Consider the following 23629-nt stretch of genomic DNA (forward strand, 5'->3'; position numbering starts at 1 on the left):
AATTTGAGGGAGGAAATGTTAAATAATGTACCAAAGTTGATGAAGTATTGTTAACTAAAGTACCAAAAATGAAGTCAACTCTTTACACTACTAATATCTATATAAAGTGATGATATAATCCTTCCAGAAAGCAATTAAGCAATTTAAATAAAGAGTCATAAAAATGTTGCTACTTTTCTGACAAAGCAATCCTATTTCTAGGAATATATCTGGAAAGTTTTTCTTAAAAGATATATTCATGAAGATATTCATTATAGCATTATTTAAAACTGCATGTACAGAGACTAAGAAACTATGTATAAATAAGTAAGAGCAAAAATGAAGACAACTGATAATATTTAAGTGAGGAAACTGGGTAAATTTTCTCTTTTTTAATTATATTCTATATGGCTATGGTATATTTGTTTATTTAGTATACAAAAGAAAAAAATTACACAAATAGAATATAAGGTTTTTGTATTTAGGCAGTAACTTAGCTTATAAGAAGCTTACTTGTCTTACTTTTAAGTTAGATTCTCATACGCAATTTTATTTTTTTACTAAAATAAGTATTAGCTACCTTTCAATGTCACATAAAAAAGCAAGATTCATCTTATATAATAGGATAAATAGTTCATGGATCAGATAAACAAAAATCTCACACTTTCCTTTAATATTTACTCAAATTAAGTTAAATATCATTACTCTAAAGAAAGGAATACATTAAATTACAACTTTGCTTTCAGAACCAGGTGAGCCATCCCTTCCCTGACTCTAATGCAATACAAGTTGAAAAATCACTATTATAACTCAATTCAAGACTTAAAGCTATTTACCTGGAGCCAGAATTAGACTTTAAATATAGTTCTGAACCTCAAAGTTGTTCACATTTCTAACATTTCACAGTTCAACAAAACAATGGGAAAACTTGGTTTTGAAATATTCAGTAACTCACTAGCATATCTAAGCCAGTTTCCTCATTGAAAACAAAACTGTACTGCATATAAGATCACCATGATCCTTTCCAGCTTTCAAAATACTATGATTAGGAAATCCTACATATACATATAGTATATATGTACATATAAACATATATATATTTAAATGTGTGTATATAATATCCATTTACATATTTATATCCATATATCTATTATATATCATATGTAACCACATATCTCTGTGTGTCTGTATTTTCATTAAGAAATTTGTACATAATTGAGTAATAGTGATCATCTAAATGTTCTCATTTCCTGTCTCTTTCTTCCTTTCTTGGTTTCACCTTTAAACAGTTAAGAATTTTCTTTACCCACAAACAACCATATAAATTAAGATGAGTTTTTATTTATTATCTGGTTTAACAAATACTAAAATTAGAGTAAAAGATAAAAAAGCATAAATGCACAAGGATAAAGAGACCAGAGGAGAAAACAACACGAACAGTAGACAAGACATGTCAACAAATTTTTAGCAAATGAAAAACAGATGCACGATTTAGAGCTAAGAAAGCTGAACATCAAGCAACTGCAGAGAATTCCAACAGGAGAAAAGCCAATTCACATAGCAAAAATCAGAAAGGATCAGGAATTCGACACACCAGATACCATAGCAGGCACAATGAGGCACAGAACTAAAAAACAAGGGAATTGGTTGAAAGCCTGTAAAAAAAGTAATCTCCCAGGTCCCCTCTGCCATCCAACCCAGATAAGTGACTACTATTCCCCAATCCCAGCAGAAGAGGTGGTTTATTTTGGAAAGATGATGAAACAGTGAAGCACCAGGTCCAGGGGCACAGTAAAAAAGGGCAGAGAGATGCTCAACTAAAAGTTAAAGGGATTAAGTGAAAGTCTACAATCTAACAGTAAATACTGTAGCCCTGTGTGTGCTTGGATCCAAGAATTCAGATAGAGGATTCTTTTCTCCAAAAACTAAACAGTACCTGGAAGAAGATATATAAGTATTATGCAAGTATTATAACCAAGCCCAAACCTTGAACACAGTAAACTTTTTCTTTTTTTTGGCCGCGCCATGCAGCTTGTGGGATCTTACTTCCCCGACTAGGGATTGAACCCAGGCACCTGGCAGTGAGAGCAATAAGTCCTAACCACTGGACCACCAGGGAATTCCCCACAGTAAACTTTCTTTCTACAAACTTTTTTGTTAACTTTTTAGTAATTATACAACAAAGGAAAATCAATCATGTGATGAAAGACTTCATCATGAGAGACAGAAGCCAAACAGAAAAAAAAAAAAAAAGCAACTCATAGTAAACCAGGAACATGCCAGAAATTTTTTTAAAAATCAGTTAATATCCTCAGAAATATATGAGAAGATGATTCAGCAAACAAGAATAGGAGGAACATCCATAAACAGGAGAGAAAGCTTAAAATTTAAACAAATGATAATTTCTAAGAAATTCAATAGGCTTAGAAGATACTATCAAAGCACTCATGAAAAGTAAAAAAATAAAAAGATAAAAAACAGAAGGTAAAAGAGGATCAATCCAGGAAGTCCAATATCCAATTGATACGCATTCCAGAAAGAAACAAAGCATAGAAAAGAGATAAAGAAAAACATCCAAAGAATAATTTTAAAAATTTCCAGAATTGAAAGATATGAATTGCCCTAAATCCCCGGGACAATGAATTTAAAGACTTATACCAGACATACCTCATAAAACTTTAGAAATGAGGACTACAAAGAAGATCCTAAACTTCTAAAGATAAAAAAATGGGGAATCACAATAAAAGGCACAGGGCTTCTCAGCAGCAACACAGCAAACCATGGTGACTTGCCTTCAAAATTCTAAGTGAAAATTATTTTCAAACTACAATCTATATTCAGCCCAATCATAGATCTAATATGAGATCAAAATAAAGACATTTTCTGATATGCAAAGGCTCAAAATTACACCTCACACTCACCCTTTTTTAGGAAGGTACTGAAGGATGTGCTCTACCAAAAGGAGAGAGTGAACAAAGATGATCCAGATTCAGAAAACAAGTGGTCTAACACTTGAGATAGGTTAAAAAGTTCCAGGATGACAGCAGGCCCAGGTACAAGGGATACATAAATGAACAAGAGAGAAAAATCCTTGCCCTCAAGGAGCTTACATTCCAGTTTAACAGCAGTTCTCAAAGTGGTTCTCTAGACCCCGGGGGTCCCTAAGACCTCAGAGGATCCAACAAGTCGAAACTATTTTTATTATAATACTAAAACATGATTTACCTTTTTCACTGTATTGACTTTTGCACTGATAACGTAGAAGCAACGGTAGGCAAAACTGCTGGTGCTTTAATGGGAATCAAGGCAATGGGGTCAAATGGTACTAGCAGTCATTGAATTCTTCACTGCAACACACAGTTTATTAAAAAAAAAAAAAAAGGCAGTTGCACTTAGGAATGTCCTTGATAAAGCAGTAAAAGTCATTAATTTTATTAAATTTCAACCCTTGAGAACACATCTTAATATTCTGTGTGATGAATTAGGAAATACACATAACTGCTGCTGCATACTGAAGAACGATGGTTACCTTGAGAAAAGTATTTGTGCAGCTGAATTACAAGTTGAACTAGCTGCTTTTATCCTGAAACACTATTTATTTTAAAGAACTGACTATGATTATTCAGACTTGGGTATTTGACAGACATTTTCTCAAAAATGAATTAAGGGAGTCTTTCACTTCAAGGAGTGTCAATTTGTTGCCAATGATAAAATTTGAGCTCTCAAGCAAAAATCAAAATGTTGGATAACATGTATTTGTCACCATGAGATTGACAGCTTCTCAGCACTTAAAGATTCCTCTGATGATATCAATGGTGATATTAACATATGGGAATTTTTTAAATATTATATAACGAAGGGTGTCAATATCTGGAAGAGATGCATAACTCAGTGAACCAGTATTTTCCAACAGACCAATGCATGATGTCACAGAATCATATATGAGTAAAAAATCCATTCACAGTGCCAGAAAGATCAATAGAATTTTTTTTTTTTTTTTTTTTTGCGGTACGTGGGCCTCTCACTGTTGTGGCCTCTCCCTTTGCGGAGCACAGGCTCCGGACGTGCAGGCTCAGCGGCCATGGCTCACAGGCCCAGCCGCTCCGCGGCATGTGGGATCTTCCGGGACCGGGGCATGAACCCGTGTCCCCCGCATCGGCAGGTGGACTCTCAACCACTGTGCCACCAGGGAAGCCCAGACCAATAGATTTTAATGTAAGCATGAAAAGGTCATTGATATAGTTTCAAATAACACATTGCAACCAACCTTTAAGAAACTACTTGTCAAGTTCTGGAGTAGTATTAAAGAAGTAATTATCTGAAAAGGCTATTAAAATACTACTTTTTCCAACACCATATCTGTGTGAATCCAGATTTTCTTCATATACTTCATTCAAAAAACTCATCACAATAGACTGAATGCAGAAGCAGATATAAGAATCCAACTGTCTTCTATTAAGCCAGATAGTAGAGATTTGCAAAAATGAAAAATAATGCCACTTTTCTCACTAAGTTTGTTTTGTTTTGGAAAATATAGCTATTTTTCATATCAAATATGTTATGTTACCAAGTAATGGATTTATTATTGTTATTTTTAAGTGGATTAATAAATATTTCAAATTTTTCTGGCTTAATTACTAGTAAGGCAATATTTCTAGATATAGCCCATGTAGATAAAAGTTTGTAGGGTCCTCAGGACTTCCCTGGTGGTCCAGTGGATAAGACTCCCCACTCCCAATGCAGGGGCCCCAGGTTGGATCCCTGTTTAGGAAACTAGATCTCCCTCGCATGCATGCCGCAACTAAAGATCCCGCATGCCACAACTAAGACCTGGTGCAGCCAAAGTAAATAAACAAATAAATAATTTTTTTTAAAAGTTCATAGGGTTCTCAATAACTTTTAAGAATCTAAAGTGATCCTAAAACTAAAAACTGTGAGACCCACTACTCTAAGGTACCCACAGTCATTTCCATTCTCCATTTTTGTCCAGCTTATTAAGTCCCTATAGAAGGCATAAAGAAGTAGGAAAAAAAGAAAATGACATACATCTAATTATGTACCTTGTTGGTGACCAAAAAAGAGATTGAGAGATGGGTGTAAATTTTTTCTATGTTTTAATTTCAAATAACATAATTCATACATCTTAGAAGAATGGTTACATTAACTCATAAAAGTTAATGGAAGATATAAAATCCTTCCTTAAAGCAACTGGGTGAAAAAAGTTAAAAAATCACTGTCATAAATCTATAAATATTTTTTCAAGTAACACATTTACATTTCAAAAAATCATGCTGAAGTATAATTAATCTCAATAAGAGAAAGCAAAAAGCCACTGCATTTCTTTATTATAGTTAACTTCAAATATTTATTCAGAAAAGAAAGTGAACACTAAGAACAAATCAGAGGTAGATCCAAAAACTGTCTTCTCTATCCATGACAGTACTGAATTCCCTAGATTCATACTTACCTCTGGATTTCCATAATGTCTCTAGCATATAATTGAATATATTTGCTCATTCAAGTCATGGTGGTCAATCTATATCACACACTCCTAGTAAGGAAGAACTGTTTATATTTAACTCCATTGGTAAGGTATAACACATGGAAAGACCCATTAATAGCTCTTTCCGATAAGAGAAATGATGAATTGAGCACAGATTTTTAGGAATCCCAGAACTTAACAATTTTTCAATCTATCTGTAAGCAGAAAAGGCAACACAAGGACACATCTCCTAAGGCTCTCAGTTTTCTGTTCTCACTCTAGCCTCTATTACTTCCTGGTTGTAGTCTCATGGTTTCAAACCATATCCAACTACTCCCACTATAGAACTGAAGCCATGACATAATGACTACAGTAGGACATCAATTTACAAAAACATCTTACTGTAAAGTTTAGGTGACCGATTGAAGATGTAGAGCCAAAATGTGTTCACTCAAAAGACAGCTTAAAAGCATACACAAGTAGTTCCTTTGTCTGGTAATCAATAAAGGTAGAATAAGCAGTTATCTTTTTCAGAAAGCAAGCAGTTAAGAGAGAACAAAGATTCCTAAAGGACATGACAGTTTATAATTATTTCACCACTACTCATTCACAGTATATCAAACTATAATCTTTTTGATCTTGGACACATGACCAAAGGGGAGGGGGGAGGAACAGTCATTTCAATGGGAATTCCACCTCAAAGAGGTAGAGAAAAGTAAAAACGGGGTTAACACCATTTAGCATAGGAAGAAATCCACAAACAAGCAGAGAACCACCCAAGGCAATAAAAGAACTAAGGTAAAATTCTAGCTTAATGAGCAAAATAAAGCAAAACTCAAGAGATACAGAATTATCAAAACACTCCTCCCAACACAACTAAAAATATGCAGACTAGCGTCTTTTTTAAAAAAACATTATCAGTCATACGAATTTCCTCCCACTGGTGTGAAAATGAAGGCAGAAAATATACCTATACATCTAATACAACAATCTTATTACACAAGTATTCCAATTCATAACACAACTCTGCTGAGACTAGTCAAGTTGGTAAGGCCAATTAACAGGTGCCAGCTGCCTTTATCTTTTTCAGTTTCAAACATTTTTAGCCCTCTTATTGAAGAACATACGGTAATAAAGTGCTATCACTTAGCAGGAAATCTCCTGTGTCTGCAAATAAAGTGAATATTTATAGACCCTAGGGCTAACGGGGCTCTCAAAGGATACCCAGTTTCCTCACAGGGTTGCACCTGTCATATCTGCTCCAATCCTTAAACCTGAAAACTCTGTGTACCTCCTTCACTTAGAGCTTTTATGGTTAAGTCCAAAGATGACAACTTGAATACTTTTTTGTGACCACGAGACATTTTAATTTATTTAACTACCTAGTACCTAGTTAGTTGAAATACAAATAAGTTACTGCTAATTCTGAAAATGCAAAAAAGAAAAAGAAATTGGCCTCCACTGTGCATTTAAAGATATACAACCTCTAAAAGAGAAATTAAGGATGATCTAAGATCAAGAGCAGGCAACATGTATAACAGTGCATTATAACCTCTCACCAAAGGAAACAGTGTAAGGGTAGCCATATGCTCTTGGGCTATGACCACAAGGCCACAAGCCCTTAAGTCAAGAAAACAGATGAGCGTTTAAGGCGAGTATATTTATTTGTTAAGGAAGAAAAGTGTATTTCACCCAGCACTCTCTCTCCTCTCAGCGCGCGAGCGTGAGGGAGGGGGAGGAGGAAGTGGCGGTGGGGGAGGGGCGGGGGAGAGAGGGCGGAGTTGGAAGGGGAGGCGGATTTAAAGTAGAGACAACGGAGTGGGTGGGACAGAGTACGCCAGGTTGCAGCCTGCCTCACGCTCCACCCTACCTATAGCTAGTGACGAAGCACCGGTCACCCCTTACAAGACGAACCCAGAAACCCAAAAGCAGCTATCAAGGATCAGGGACTGGCGGTGTGGGTAGGCGTGCGAGAGGTGTTGAGGAACGGAGGCGGAAAACAGGTGGCTAACTCTCCCTCACCACCTCGAGACTCAGGGCCTAGCCTGAGGCCTGCGACCACGTACCACCCGATAGCTGCCACCCCCCTAAGGCCCCAGCTTGGTCCTCAAAGGTCAGACTCCTCCAGGTGCGAGGCGCCTGCGCACTGCGCAGCTCGGCACGCCGCCGGGCCAGCACCCCCACCACCCCCACCACCCCCGGCAGCTACCGCTGCAGCTGCCTGCCGTACACAGACTGCGCCAGGCCCGCGCCGCCTCAAGCCGGAGTAGGGCCTCGGAAACCCTCGGCTGCAGGCGCCGCCTCTCAGGCCCCGGACGCGGGCATCACCTGGATTCCGGCCTTCGGGCTTACACCTCCCGTAGACTTACGAGCGCCGCAGATCTGGAAACGTTTCTTCAAATCTGGGCGCCGCCGGCGTCCACAGAACTTACTTCAGTTTAAGCTCACCGCCTTCCTGGTTTCACCGCCAGGCAGCGTCAGCCGAGCTTTCGAGTGCATCGATGGAGGCTGCCAGGCGTTAGGAGTGCCGAGGGAGTAGATTGTCACGCCGCCAATTTTTTGTTTGGTGTTGGTTTTGCTTGCTTGATTATTTGAGTTCCTTGTTACCAAAAAGCAATAAAGGTGGGGACTGAAAAGTATTATTGCCTTAGTAACCGTCGTTATCGTCACAGATAATCAGTAAACCAATCTGCATTATAGGAAGTTATATAGACAACCACACGTAGCAAAATCGATTATCTCACGCTGGGAGAGGAGGAAACTGGCCCAACAATAATAAATCATGGGAGTGTGTCTGTATAGCGTCAGAGTCGTGTGTGATTAAATTGTAATGATTTATTTGCAAAAATGCATTAAAAGTCGGCGTTTCTTCTGCCCTGAAGGTGAAGGCACAGGTTGGGCGCAAATTTTTTTCTCACGTTAAAGTAACTGGTTGGTTGCGGAATGGGAGAAAACTGCCCGAGGCAGGGAAAGGAGGTTTCTTCTGGAAAATAAATTAAATGTGTAGGGGTTTTTGTTGTTGTTATTTAAACCAATACAAATGAAAGCAATTCAGCATTTTCTGTAACTCATACGACTTTATGTCGTTGCATGAACATCATTTTTTTCTTATTTACTATAAGTAAGCATCGATAAGGAGGTAAATTGTTGGCCTTGGTTTCGGTCGACTGTGAGAACCAACTCGTTCACAACTGCTGTATACCTAAGCTACAGTTTTCCACAGACATTTGAGATGGAGAAAACCACCTCCACAATTTTATTTCTCATAAGTGACTGTACCTTAACTAACCTGTTTTGAGGAACCATTTTAAAGCTTAACTACAGTACTACATGTTTATTTTAAATAATTCAAGAGCCGGTGGGGGAGTGGGCGGTGGAAATGAACCTTTGGGGTCCTGAATTTTATTGGAAACTGTATATCTGTCTGCAGGCTGTCAACTGAACTTTACTCTCAATTTTTTGGTTCGTTTGTTTGTTTTTACCAGAAATGCATTTTGAAATGTCTTGTCCTCGGAAAATATTTGCTATTTAAAGAAACATCATTAGAACTTGGTGAGCATTTATTAGTATATGATTTTAAAACCTGGGTTTGGTGGGGTTTTTTTAAACTAAACTTCCCTTAGGCCAGTAGGAATCCGTGGTTAGATACTACAGATCTCTCTTAGCTCCATCTCATAGGAACACCACTATTTGTAAATATACTAAGAGCAACACGCCAGAAAAATCTATGGGAAAATCTATTTCGTGTGAATTATACAACTATTGTATCCAAGCCTTCCCTAATTAACTTTAAAGTGTTCATCTTTCCCTCAAGCTTAGTAGATGGATTTTGAGTTCAGACTTAAAAGTCATGTGCTTGAAAGGGCAAAAAAAGTAGCTGGTGAGCCTCCTGATCCCTTACCATACTTTTAATAGTGGCTGTTTTTGGAGCTGTTTGTGAATACACATTTAACACCTCAGTTTGAGAGCTATTTGAGCACCACATCCATTTAGCTGATCCCATTATTTGTCATTCTGCTAAATAACCTTAAAAACGGATTTTCATAAAGGATTAAAGTTTTATGGTTATTCCCCTCTAATAATATCAGTAGTAAAGTGGTCACAAATAGTAACCCAAGACTAACTGTAAAATCATGTTTCTAAATTCATATAACTTTGAAAAGTGAGTACTTTGAGTCTCTTGTAGTGTAATAAAAAGCAAACACTCGTGTAATTTACTGATACCTAAAAGCTATTGATACTGGAAACTTAAAGATCTTGTTTTTCCTAAAAGTAGCAATAAATGAAATAAATGTTTTAAGAAGAAAAAAACTTTAGAATTCAAGAGAAAAAAGGCAAAGTAACAGTTCTAAAGAGTGTGATTTCCATCTTCATTAAGTTCACTAACTGAATATTTTAATCTGAGTAGTGTGGTATGACATAAAGTTACGTATAGCTTCTATTTACATACATTCTAGAAACATTAATGTATTAAGTTGTAATTGTGTTCTCTTTTTACACGTTTCAGTTGCTTTGATGGAACTTCTCAAATTATCTGTTAACTTTGTGTTAATGCCTTAACCAATGGGTGGAAGATATAGGAATCAAAGTTCTATAATTGCTTTTATTTTTACAAAGAGTATAAGATCCAAGAAAACGAACAAGTTACCTTTAACATCAGAAAGACTGCATTAATATTCAGACTACTCAAAAATGTCCCCAAAGCCACACTTGAAGAGGTATATTTGTTTACACACTCAGGTAAATATAACTTTCCATATGTAAATATTTTTTTCATATGTAAATATTCTTATGTGAGAGGTATATATACGGCCACAATTCTCACAGCAAGCTTTGTCCTGCACAATACGGACAAATGACGCGGGAATATAGATGTGTCCTTCCATATAACAGTTTCGATGTAAATAGTCCAGGAATATATTTTAAATCGTAGCTTGGGGGGGGGGGTGCTTTTCTCCCGGTGAGTTTTGTTTTTTTTTTAATAATCCACGGTACATAAATTAGATGGGCCACAAACTTAACATCGATTTTTTTTTCAAACTCAAAGAGGGATAATCATTTTCTTTTCAAAATTAGGAGATCAATTAGAATATTTCCCGGGATGCTAAAGAAGAGTTTCTGTAGTTCATTGTGGGAGGGGTCCGGGTGCAAAGAGTAAGGGAGAAGGGTGAGGGTCCTGAGACCTCAAAGAGGGAACGAAGTCAAACTGTCCTTGACCAAGCGCTAAGGAAACACTTTAAAATGGAATCTGTCAGGGAACAGCTGCTCGGGAAATGTGTTAAACAAACCAGCCACTTCGAGCAGGGTTTGTCCGTAGAGGAGTCGGCTCGGTCTCCAGGACGCGAATAATGGGGTGAATCACAAACTCCCCGGGGCAGGGAGCTTGGTGAAGACCCAGGCTCAGCTCTGGCCGCGGGCCCGGAAGCCCCTGAAAGGAGCTGCGCTCGCCTGAGAAACTGGAAAGGACCCTGACTCGGCAGGGTTGTGAAGCCAGGATGCCAGGCTACAAGGTTTCGGGTCGGGGTAGTAGGGATGTAGGATCGGGATACCGGGTCAGGATACAGAACTGGGGTCCCGGGCACCTGATGCAGGGCAGGGTTGCCGGGCAGCAATGCGGGGCCGAGCAGTTGCGCTGCACCCTGACGCCCGGCGAGGACATAGGGTCGGATGCCAAGTCGGGATACCCTATTGACTCCAGGAGTCGCGCACTTGTCAGTTTCCTTTTGACCACGCCCCGGCGGAATAAGTCCAGCTCCCTAGTGTTTAAGTAAGCCGTGACACCAACGCAAAATCCACGCCTAATTAAATTAATTATGGATTCTTGTCATCCTGAATTAATGGCCAAGAGCGCAGGCGGCCGAGGTATCTGAAAACCTGGACTGTCTGCCTCTTCTTCCCACTCCCTCTGGTCCCCCTTCGCTGTCCTCACTCACACTCCAGCCCCTGTACTCCAGCCTTAATCAATCTCAATCTCTCTCTCTCTCTCTCTCTCTCTCTTTCTCTCTCTCTTTCTCTCTCCCTCTCTCCCTCTCTCTCTCTCTCCCTCCTCCTCCCCCTCCCTCCCTCCCTCCCTCTCTCCCTATCACCCCCACCTCCCAACCCCCACTCCCCCACCCCCAGGTAGTGGCGCGGGTGCTTCCCGGGAAGGGTCTCCCTCCGAGTTGCGAAGGGGAGGTAATTTACTCAGAACAAGGGGCCGCCTTTGCGAAGTATAAATAGTGAGACTTCAAGCGCTGCGTTGCTATCAGATCTGAACTCTCCGCAGGAAGAATTGTCAAAGATCTTAACATTGAACAAGCGCGCTCCGGCAGGGAAGCATCAGTTTCCATTTCCCTCCCGCGGCCCCCGCCCCTTCCCTCTTCCTCTTCTTCCTCCTCCTCCTTCACCTCCTCCTCTTCTTACTTCTTTTTCTCCTTCTACTTCTCCTCCTCTTTCTTCTTTCTTCTCTTCTTTTTCTTCTTCTTCCTCCTCCTCCCACTCCTCCCCCACCCCTGTCCCATTGATGTGTTATTATTGGGGGGGCTGGAGCAGTAAAAAAAGAAGAAGGAAAAAAAGAGCTGGGCTCGGCTGGGAGACGTTGAGCGCGGGGCTGACGGGCATTGGCGGCGATGGAAGAACTTACGGCGTTCGTCTCGAAGTCTTTTGACCAGAAAGTGAAGGAGAAGAAGGAGGCTATCACGTACCGGGAGGTGCTGGAAAGCGGACCGCTGCGCGGGGCCAAGGAGCCGACCGGCTGCGCGGAGCCGGGCCGTGACGACCGCAGCAGTCCCGCAGTCCGGGCGGCCGGCGGAGGCGGCGGCGGCGGAGGAGGCGGAGGCGGAGGCGGAGGAGGTGGAGGAGGTGCAGGAGGAGGAGGAGCGGGCGGAGGAGCTGGAGGAGCGCGCTCTCCCGTCCGGGAGCTGGACATGGGCGCCGCCGAGAGAAGCAGGGAGCCGGGCAGCCCGCGGCTCACCGAGGGTAACGGCCTGACCCCCAGCCGCGGTTCCCCTTCCCGCCTTCCTGACTCCTTTCGGGCGGGAGAGGACACCAAGGCCCAGCGGGGAGGGGGGCGGGACGCGGAGAGAGCTCTTGGACCCCAGCTTTGGAAGCTGGAGTGAGGCTGGAGGGGTGGGAGTCCGATGGTGTGCACGGTCGTGGGTGGGGTCCGAATGTGTGTGCGGGGAGGGGGGGGGGCGTGTGGGGTTTGCGCGCGCCCTTCTCAGATGCTCCCGCTACTCCCATTCCACCGAAACGCATTTTCACCAACGGGAGGATGGGCCCGCAGCCCAGACGGCCCGCAGGCGGATGGGGAAGTTCGCTGGGCCGGGCTGCGAAAGGGGGTGCTGGCACTAGCTGGGCCAGGCGGCGGGATTACAGTTAGCATCTAGCGCCGAGTTTGCGGGAGCCCCTTTCCTAGGCCCGAGAAAAAAAGAAAAAGAGAGAAAGGGGACAGAGATACAGAGACAGAGATTGATTGGGATTTCACCCTGGAGTCGCCCCGGATTTCGTGCCGCCGCTAACTCCGCGAAGACCCTGGCTGCCTGGAATTTAGGGCCCCAAACTTCCCGTTTTCTTAGAGCTGTGAAGGTAGAATGAGACCAAGGCAGGCTAAGGTTCAGGCTGTGACCTGTTTCTTTCGGGAGATGCGTTAGCCTCCTTTTTTGTTTGTTTGTTTGTTTTTCGAAATTTTACTGCGTCGCATCATCCAGTACTCTGATTTTGTGGTGGGATAATCCTTTGGTGCCAGGAAAGTGTTAGGAAAAGACTTTTTCTAAATGGTGGAGCGTCCTGTACCAATTCAAAGGAGTTCAACAATAAAATTAATTTGGCACTTGGTGCCTGCAGTAACTGGTGTGCTGCCATATTTTTCCAATTAAGGAAATATGTGGCATGCTTAGAATCACATATTTAAGCAAGCAATTAAGTCGTTTATAACAGTCTGTTCTTGTTTAGGCCAATAAGTGGAAATTTGGGGGCAAAATAGGGATTATATTAAGTCTGTTAATCAACTGTAAATGTGGACATCTTTCTCTTTGAAGCCCCAAAAGTTTGAGAGGCTTCCACTGTGGATGGCATGAAATAAACAAAGCCAAAGGCAGAATCTGAAAGATGTGTTTTCATATTTAGATTTCATTGCAATATCTGTGGAAATATTTTCCTATTAACTTGGCTTCAGTTTGTGCTATAATGTATCCACTTCTTCCCTAAGGAAAGATAAACGTCCACAACACAAACTTTGAGAAGTAGATATGCGGGAAAAACTTAAGATCACGGTAACTAGAATGCCAAGCTGGGCTGAGTTCTAGAGGTTCTTCTCCCAGGCGGGGTACCAAGTACTCCTAAATTTGGAAAGTGGTAGCATAACTGTCAGGCGGTCCAGTGCACCCTCCGGGGCCTGAGTCCCCAGCTGGAGGCCCTGGGTACACCAGCAGGCACCCCCCACGAAGTTAGGGTCTGAACCGTGGGCAAACGAAGTCCTGGGATTGTTGATTTCCAAGCTCAGGGCAAATATTAATTTGTCTGCAGGCCGGCTCTTCTGGAAATGATTTTTAACACCCATGCTGATTGGGATTCTGGGCTGGGAAGAACTGCAAACAGCCTCGATTATCCAAACTCAGCTTTTGCACCTTAAAAACCCAAGTCTCCAACTCAGGCGCAGAGGTTGAAGGTTCCAGAGGGCAGCTTATGTTAATCCTGGCTCCCCTGATCACGGTCCCTTGGCCTAAATATATATATATATCTCCACATCCCTCTAGTGTCCCTGTATGCTCACACTCGTGGAGCTCCTGTTTTTAAAGGGAGGAGAAGGAAGGACAGGAAAGTGGCAACGGATGTGTGCAAACCTAGAGCAGAAAAATGCATATTTTATTAAACATCCGAGCTGCTGGATGCATGAAAAGGCTTTGAGCAACCAATAGAAACCGAGGATCCCGAATGTTCCGCTTGAACCTGTTGATCTCTGTGGGTTTAAGCGTTCAGGGTCGCGTCTGCCTTTCCAATGGGGAGGGAGAAAGGAGCGAAAGAGACAGCGGTCTGTTTCGCTGGCTCCCGAAGCTGGTTTTCCACCTCTGGCCTTCCGGCCGGGTGTGGGCAGCGAGCCCTCCAGGCCGCCAACATGGCGTGGGCGCCTCTGCTCAGGCAACTGGGATTCGGCAGGGGGGACAGGGACTGCCTGACTGTCCGTGGGCCGTCCGCGGGATTTGGTCCAAGCCCTGGGTCCGCAGAGAGCGCCCGGGAAAGTGGCTCCCGCCATGCGGCCCCGGGGTCTTGTCCTCCGGCTGTGACCCTTCAGCCCAATTGTTCCCAAATTAGACCAGCAAGTTTGAGAGAGACAAGAGAGCCGGCGGCGGCCACTGCTGGCCTGACAACGGCCCAGCACTCTGGGAATGGCCGGTGTAAGAGGCCAGTCCGTGGCCTCGCTGCGCTCTCCTGCCAGCATCTCGTTCTGTGACCCGCCCGGTGCGGCTCTTTGGATTTTTGTGCGCGAGTGGGAGAGAGTGAATGCAAGAGAGGGTTAGTGGAATTGATTTGGTGTTCTCGGGGGAGGGCAGGGGACTGTGGGCTGAATAGTGAGGAGGTGAGCTGAGGCCACAGTTGCAAAAGGGATGCGTGGGTGAATGCCCACCCTAACCGCGGGCGGCCGCCCAGAGTTGATCTTTTCGCGTCTCCAGGATCCTCTTCCTCGCAGCCGGGTGAGGAACTGGACAGGAACTCCGGGAGGGGGCAGGATCCTCCATCCTTCTGGAGACAGATCTGGTAATGGCATTTGCTGTGTTGTTTTTGTCTGTGTGTGTGTGTGTGTGTGTGTGTGTGTGTGTGTGTGTGTGTTGCTGTGTGCGCGCGTGGACGTACGTGTGTGGTCCTGTTCGTGGTGCCCCCTCCAGTGTCCCCGGAGCCGAAGGATCGCAAAGAGGATGCGAAAGGGATGGAGGACGAAGGCCAGACCAAAATCAAGCAGAGGCGAAGTCGGACCAATTTCACCCTGGAACAACTCAACGAGCTGGAGAGGCTTTTTGACGAGACTCACTACCCAGACGCCTTTATGCGTGAAGAACTGAGCCAACGGCTGGGGCTGTCCGAGGCCCGAGTGCAGGTACCCGCCTGTGAGGAGGTCGCAGGGAGCAGAGGAGGGGCATGCCTGGGGTACACACGACGAGGGTGTGGGTCCAAATGTCTGGAGTGAGGTGAGAAGGGAAGCGACGTCTCTGCTAGAGGTCTTATTTTCCAAAGTAGATCTTGGTCTTAAAGCCTTCCCGTGCTCCCCCCACCGCCCCGCCCCATCCCAACATATGTTCCCAGCAGAAGAAAGCTGTGCTGGGCTTGCTCCCAGAGTTTCTATAAACCACACCCCCGACCCTCGCCTCTCGATGCCTTTAATGTGGTTTAATCCTAATGGGCCTACTTTTATAAGCCTTAAAAAAATCCCACAGAAAACGTTTTATCTTCTGGATGCCTTAAAAGTTACAACGAATATTTTGTTCGGCGGAGTTGGGTTTCCTTGAGGGTCTGCTCTGGGATCTAGGTTTGCCAAGCGGATATGCCAATTAGGTTTATAGATGTACAGACTATAAAGAAAATTAGCAACTGTTAAGTGCACAAATTTACAGTCTGCCGTTAGCGGTTGATCTCAAACTGCGTGTGAAATAGCAGAGAAATAAATGCGTTTGGTCACTCTTTGTTCTCTCACTTAACCAGGGAAGTGAACCTGAACCTACAGAAACTTGATTTTAAAACAATCCACATATCTTAATATTGACATTTCCAAAATCTGACCCCAGCAAGTGCCACACTAAATGGAGTTAGCATTGGAACAGATTTTCTTTACCGGTTGTGGCGGTGAATGTAATGGGAAAAGTAGGCTTCAGGAGCGCTTAAGGGGAAAAAAATTACATACATACATGCATACATATCCTTTTAGTTTTATGGAAAACGAATTTAAATGTTTCAGGTTGTATTTCCACTCAAATAATAAAATAGGAGAAAATGATAGTCATTATTTGTTTGAACACATGGAGCAGTTTTAGGCCTGAACATCTGCAGCTGTTACAAAGTATCACTGTAACAGATACTCCCTAGGTCTCTGGGCTAGAGACCACCATCTGCAGCGAACTATGCAATTCTTATGGGGCTTCCCCGCATCTTGTAATAGGATCAGGACAAAAACAGAGCAGTCACTTTAAAGGGGAAAAGTAATAATAGGCTGCCTTGGTCATCACAGCATCAACAGCAGAGCCTTCCTTTTTAAGCCTCTCCTACTTTGCTCTGCGCACTGAGATCTCTAGAGGCTTAGCAACCCCTTAAAGACATGATGATAATTATTACAGTTGTGAGCATTAGTGTATCAGCTCCAACTCTTCTAGGGGAAAAAAGAGGCAAAAGCCTCAGGCCATGTGAGGTACACAAAGGATGCAACCCTGGCATGAAATCTACCCTTCTACTACACTAAATGGCAGGGGAATTTTTGAAGATTTCCATTGACTGTGACACTTGCTTTCAAAAACAAGAAGAAAGCTCTGAAGCAATATTTTACTTTCATGTTTCTAACATTAATTTATGAATCAGTCAATATGCTGTGTTATTGGAACATAATGCTATATTATTGGAGTATAAAAGCAAGCTTTATTTGAATTTCTTAAAATCTGCCATACTGCCTCTAAAAGTTGGCAAGTTTATCTAAGAAGGTAATATCTGGGAGAAGATAGTATCCAGCAGTTACTTGATTCATACCCCACTCCCATTTCACAGAATGTTCTTCTTTTTTTCTCATAATAAGTGAACTTCATTGCTGGTATTTATTTTTTCATACTTTATTTAAATTTTGATCTATCTTCTGGACACTTCTCTACTACCCTAACTGTACTCAGTGGCTTTTTCTATAGAAGCAAATTAGATTATCATGATAATGGCACAATTATTCTGCTACCATGTTACACTCTGCTGCACAGAGGAACAGAGAAATTCTAAACTTCTTTGTAGTGAGGCTTTTATGACACTAATTACCTCTTCCCCCACTCTTATCCCCCCCACCCCCAGGAAAAAAAAAACAAAAAACAGTCACTATTTGCTTTGGTGTTTGGTTTTTCTTGAAGATGAAACTAATTAATATTACAGGCTATTAATGAGCATTTTCTTCTCAGGTCTTACTGGGCAAACATCTAAACCCATTATCACTTTAGTATCAGGTATCAGGGCGAGTTTTAGGCCTTGGGGATTCTAACTGTGGAAACATGAAACCAGGACTATAGTAATTTATCAAGAAACAACTTATCTCGCAAAAGTATATGAAATCTTTCTATTTATGTCATTTATTTATGTTTTTAACTTTGGAAATTAAGATTCTTGTATATAATTCAAAGATTGCTTGCTATATCTCCCAATCCTTGCCTATAACATTACTCTGAGTCATAACATCTAGGTTTTATTTTTTCCTCCACTTTGTAGGTTTGGTTTCAAAATCGAAGAGCTAAATGTAGAAAACAAGAAAATCAACTGCATAAAGGTATGCTTCTCAGACAAAGAACATTTGATACTCTAAGTAAAAAGAGTATTAGGTGATGTTGTTATTATGAAGACAGAAAAGAACCTTGTCAAAGATAACTATGGTCCTTATTTAAAAATCTGCTCCGAAGGCAGTTAATGAGAGTCCTAAAGTTTGGGAGTAAATTACATTGCTTTTCATTTTAGCAGCAGTTTAGGAAGATAAATGTACAATTCCAAAGGAAGTAGTTCTATCTTGGTTCCATTTGGAACCTTGGAAAACAATGCTGGACATGTTAATCTCACTTTATTGTGTTTTGTTCCCCCATTTTTTGCAGGCGTCCTCATAGGGGCTGCCAGCCAATTTGAAGCTTGTAGAGTAGCACCGTACGTCAATGTAGGTGCTTTAAGGATGCCATTTCAGCAGGCAAGTACAGCCCAGTTTCAACCTGTTTTTAACTGTGAAAAGACCTGGCTATTTGCTTGAATTGTTGAACATCCCCTGTCTCTGAGCCCCCATATAGGTGTCTATACAGGTAGAGGATAAATTTTCAGATGATATAGTGGGCCTACTCCCCTTTAAAAACCTATACAGTGTCAGGGGCCTACATGCCTAGTCCTTTCTGTCCTCATGGGAAACCCACAGAGGCCTGAGGGCAGCAACGGGTCCTTTAAAAATGAACTAAAGATTGCACTTGGGGAGAGGAAGGAAAAGCCTTCTGAGTAAGATTTTGTCAGATCCAGTACAGAGGTTAGTCCTAAGGTGTTTCTAAGGCAACTCTCTAAATATTTTTCTAGGTGTTTTCTATCTCTTATTCACATTAAATGTCTCTGACCGAAGATAAACAAACAAACAAACAAATAAATAAATAAATACACTCCCAGCTCAGACTTGATTTTTTAAAGCTGCAAAGCTTCATATCTAGTAGAGAGGGAAGCACTGGTCTTCCCAGGGACACCTTGCGGCTGCAATCCATTTCTTAGCCATACAGAAACCTTTAAGACTATATTTTTAAAGTACAGCCTGCAGCAATGATTTAATCCTGGGAAATCCCAGTGCTCTGAACTCCTCATTCTCCAAGCCTAAGGGTGCAATCCTTTCCCAACCAGTGCCTGACCTTCCCCATGGCCAGGCCCCCTGCTCCGTAGGACTGTGAAGTCATGAATTAACTCTGAGATGCCAGTGTCCTGGTCGGGGGAGACACCTGGCTGCACCTGTGTATTGAGGGTTAGTATTAGGCAGATCTTAGCTCTCCTGGCACTACTGGATTCTGGTATCCTGATGCTAGGCTTCTGAAGCAAGAGAGAATGACTGGAGAGAGAGGGGAATCTTAAAAGGAGACCCTCACTACTCAGAAAGTGATCTCCTAGTCTGCAGCATCAGCATCAGCTGGGAGATTGTTAGAAATGCAGAATCTCTGGCCCTACACTAGACCTTCTGAATCAGAATCCACATTTTAACAAGATCCCAAGGTAATTTTATTAGCAGTAAATGTTAGAAGTACTAACAATTGTGCCAGTTGTGATGAAGATGCAACAACTTCCCTAGGTGACATTTAAAAGTTTTGTAATTTGCTTAATGGTACTTCAGTGTTTTAGTAGCAGGGTAAAAGGTGTACGACAGCATCAAAAGAGGAGGGTAATGACCCTCATCCCGTCGTCTGTCCAATATACATTGTTATTTTCAGGAGGGTGATGTATTAGCACAATAGTAGTGTCGCCTTCTGACAGACCCAGCTCCCGAGGGGGCGGCCACAATTCCTGCAGACGGGAGTCCCTGGGACTCAAGGGGATAGGCCACACTGAGCTAGTTGCAGAGACTCAGGGTCACTGGAATATCCCTGTGGCGCCCCAGATTCAGTAACAGACTGATAAGGTCAGCCAAATGCCCCTTTCCCGTCCCCTGCCCCAGCCTTACCCGAGCTAAGCTGGACGCCGTTAATGCTCTGTTTCTATTCTGTTGTCACCCTAGGATAGTCATTGCAACGTGACGCCCTTGTCCTTTCAGGTTCAGGCGCAGCTGCAGCTGGACAGCGCCGTGGCGCACGCGCACCACCACCTGCACCCGCACCTGGCCGCGCACGCGCCCTACATGATGTTCCCCGCGCCTCCCTTCGGACTGCCGCTCGCCACGCTGGCCGCGGACTCAGCTTCTGCCGCCTCCGTCGTGGCCGCCGCGGCTGCCGCCAAGACTACCAGCAAGAACTCCAGCATCGCGGATCTCAGACTGAAAGCCAAAAAGCACGCGGCCGCCCTGGGTCTGTGACGCCAACGCCAGCGCCAACGTCGCGCCTGCAGCGCGGCGCGCAGCCTGCACGCCCTCCGAGCCCCGCTGCTTCTCCGTTACCTGCTCCGGACCTCGGGAGCCGAGCCTCTTTCCGCCCGCTGATTGCCCCTTGCCCCATTCCGCATCCCGGACTCGGAGGGCGTGACCTGGGATCCCAAGAGGGGCACCAGCTCCGTGGCTTCTGACCATTCACCTACCCAAGGGCCCAGAATTTGGCTTTGTAGGGCTGGGTTTGGGAGGTCTGGAGAGAGACTGGACAAGGGAGTGCTGGGACAGCGGAGTGTGCGGCTCACGGCAGAACTGCGACGATGGACTCTTGCGTAGAAATAAAAATCCTGTTAATAAAAAATGAGGGGAAAAAAAGTAGAAAAGACAAACCAGAGATAAACAGAGAAAGGGAACTTATTGCTATTCGTCAGAAGCTGAAATCGGAGAGAGAACCAAGGAACAAAAAAGAAAAAAATTTTAAAGTATTTTGTACATTAAATAATATGGAAAAAGAACCTGGACGAATCTCGAGAGAATTGGGGCGGCGGTGGGGGGGGGGGAGTTACCAACTTAAAGTGTATGTTTTTTAAAATGGGCTAAGAAGGCAAAACAGAAGGAAGAGGTATACTTATTTAAAGAATTAAGATGAAAAAAATGTACGCAGCTGGGAAGTTCACAGGTTTTGAAACTGACCTTTTTCTGCGAAGTTCACTTTAATACAAGAAATTTGATAAGAGAGGCGGGCCTCCTTTTACGTTGAATCAGGTGCTTTGAGTTAAAAACCACCAGTATGGAAGAGCAAGAAGAGGGAAGACAGTATAAAAACGAGGAGAGAAAAAATATTAATACAAAAATGATACCACAGACGATGATTTCTCTGAGAAAATTATTATGGCAGAACTGTCCAGACTGCTGACAGTAAATTCCGGTTTGCATGTTACTTGTATTCCATTGATGGTGTCTCCCCCCCTCCGCCGCTTTACTCACATGCACTTAACTCCATTTTCATTTTCAGTATAAAAACAATACCCAAAGCATCTGGAAATTGATATATATATATTTCTATCTATATTTATTTTTGTCCCGTCTTTAATGCTGGGGGACAAAAGAAAAAAGTCTGAAGGGCAAAAACGTTACACTCTGATTGTCCCAAGACAACAGAGGCAGGTAGAAAATGTGAGAAAAGGAAAAAGAAAAGAAATGGAACGGTGAAGGTACAGCGCCTCACGTGGTGCCTGATACATAGTGGGCGCTCAGTGTTAAGTCCCCTCTCCTCCCCCTTTTCTTGTATTCCCTCTTGCAGATTTCCTAAAGTCCTATTTGAGGACCGTGCTTTATTTCCCCCTCTCTGTTCCATCACACTCACTTTAAACAACACCCAGATAGATACAGGCACTAAGTTTGTGTAAAATATGTTGATAAACACGAACAAAGTTTATTTTGGCTATAACGTGTGAACTGATAGTTGACTTTCAACATTTGCATTTTATCTCACAAGGGTGTATATTCAAGTAATATTTTTGTTTGTCTCAATTCATGTAGCTATTTAAACTGGGATACCCTGGACTAAGCAATCTGTATCCCAATTCTCTAAAAAAAGCCTCCTTAGTTTTTGGGTTTTTTTTTTTTTAATCCCTTATACAAGAACGAGGAAAAGCTCTTTTAGCTGAACTTTGGTATGCGGTTGAGCTTTGTAACTATTTGTTCTCCATGAAAACAAAATTATTTATATTTGCCATATTTTTTCTAGTGTATTAAGTTATTTTAAACAAAAGAAGATTCTGTTATTTCATGACGTGTTGTCGGTACAAAATGTTTCGGTCTCACCTCTGTTAAACCTTTTAAATAAGTGCCAAGTTATTAATTGAAGACACTTTGCGATCAATTGAATCAAAATAGTATTGTTTCATTTGATGGGGTTCGCGTCATCTTTGTTCCTGTTACTATTAAAGTATCCGGGATAGGCTTCTTTCTTCCTTTTTGATGAATGTCTCTCTCCCTCCCTCTCTCTCTCTCTCTCTCTCTCTCTCTCATTCTCTCTCTCTCTCTCTGTCTCTCTCTGTCTCTCTCTCTCTCTCTGTCTCTCTCTCTCGCTCTCTCTCTGTCTCTCTCTCTCGACTATACCAACTTGTAAAAGCGCTTGCCTCTTCTCCTATGTGCGGCAATCAAGGGACCGGACCGTGAGAATGGTGGCTCTGTGGCTCTCGGAAGCCCAGAGAGAAAATGCCCCCCGCCCGCCCCATTTTATCCACCCAGCACAGAAACCGGATTGATTTTACACCAAATCAATAAAGGAACAGATAACATGTAGAATAACATAGAATAACCCCCTTCCCCAAGACGGACTCTGGTTCTTCATTCTGCTGCACTTTCGCCCTTGAAGTTCATTTGGGAAACATTTTGGGGAGGAAGAAAGCGTGATCACGCGATGCGAAATCCACCTGGGTTAACTGTGGCAAGACAGAGACTTGGTTCCAGGTCGCCGACCCTCCCCGGAGTCGGTGGCGGTTTGGGAGTAAGATAAGACCCGCGAAGCCCGGTGGGGGTGCCGGGGAGAGCGGGTCCCCCGCCTCCCATTTCAATTTAGCGCTTTGGCCCAAACAGATTTTTCGTTCGTTAAATTTAGGGAAAGGTAGAAGCTAGGATCGTGTTTAGGAAAAGCCGGGTCTTAGCCATCCTCCGGAGACCGAGGAGCCCCTCCCTCCCTCCCTCCTCCTCCCGTCCCCTCTCCCGGAAGAAATACTGCCTACTAAGCCCGAAGGCTCTGTCTGTTTGCGGGTAGGTACAGACCGTAAAGACCCGGGACAGAACCTGACCTTCCCTTCCCTTCCCTCTCGGACTCTTGGGATAGGGGACACCCTCCGCCAACATTGAGGGTGTCCCGAGTGTCCCCTGGGGCCCCTAGGGGGCGGAGGATGCGTAGAGGAGACCCTCCTTACGACAAAGCCCCGTATCCTCGGGCCTTGCTCTCTCCTCCCCAACCCGGCCCTCTCCCGGGTTGAGCTCGCACTCAAAGCTGTTCCTCCGCGTAGACGTGGGTGATATGTTTATTTTCATCTTTTAGTCTTCAAAGACCACAGAACAGGACTTGGGCCGTATTCAGAGCTCAGGCCTTGCGGGTCTTCTACTTGACAAGCGTCCCTAGTTTTCATAATAAACATCTGCTTGGGGGCGGGGTGCGCTTTGAAGCCGCCGCGCCGCGCCTCCTGCCTGGGCCGGTGGCCTCCGGCTGGCTCCCGTCGGCGCCGGGGTCCTGGGTCCGAACGTGCAGGCTCCAAGCCCCAACCCTAATCCAGCCCCCGGCGCAGACTCGGACGTTTCCCCGGACACCCCGAGGGAGGTCGCAGGTCACGGGAGAACTTGGGGCCAGGGGTTGGCAGTTCCGTCCGGGGCCCAGCCAAGGGCGCGACCGACGCGGAGCCCAGCCTGTCCCCGCA

The 23629-nt window shown here is 43.6% G+C and overlaps 2 protein-coding genes across 4 annotated transcripts in view; one reads left to right on the forward strand and one right to left on the reverse strand.

The window, feature by feature from the left end:
• Window positions 1-7915, reverse strand: part of RSRC1 (arginine and serine rich coiled-coil 1) — a 450158-nt gene extending 442243 nt beyond the window's left edge. Inside the window, exon 1 of one of the 2 annotated variants that reach the window (XM_082840357.1) lies at window positions 7831-7915. The gene's annotated coding sequence lies outside the window, so the exon portion shown is untranslated. Of the gene's footprint in view, window positions 1-7789 lie in introns of both variants that reach the window. The other variant, XM_082840356.1, reaches the window with a different exon arrangement.
• A 4154-nt stretch (window positions 7916-12069) lies between these two features.
• SHOX2 (SHOX homeobox 2) lies at window positions 12070-20397 on the forward strand (the record flags this gene model as incomplete). 2 transcript variants are annotated; one of them, XM_082839669.1, is made up of 5 exons in its annotated part: window positions 12070-12418; window positions 15325-15533; window positions 17882-17939; window positions 18256-18344; window positions 19890-20397. In XM_082839669.1, 5 exons carry the CDS (start codon window positions 12070-12072, stop codon window positions 20181-20183), a joined length of 999 nt encoding a protein of 332 aa, XP_082695795.1. In that variant the 3' UTR covers window positions 20184-20397. The 2 variants fall into 2 exon arrangements, with proteins under 2 accessions (XP_082695795.1, XP_082695796.1); XM_082839670.1 differs by having other exon boundaries at window positions 19926-20397.
• Between the last annotated feature and the right edge of the window lie 3232 nt (window positions 20398-23629).

Source organism: Leucopleurus acutus (assembly GCF_964270905.1).
Source record: "Leucopleurus acutus genome assembly, chromosome: 5".
Lineage (NCBI taxonomy): Eukaryota > Metazoa > Chordata > Mammalia > Artiodactyla > Delphinidae > Leucopleurus > Leucopleurus acutus.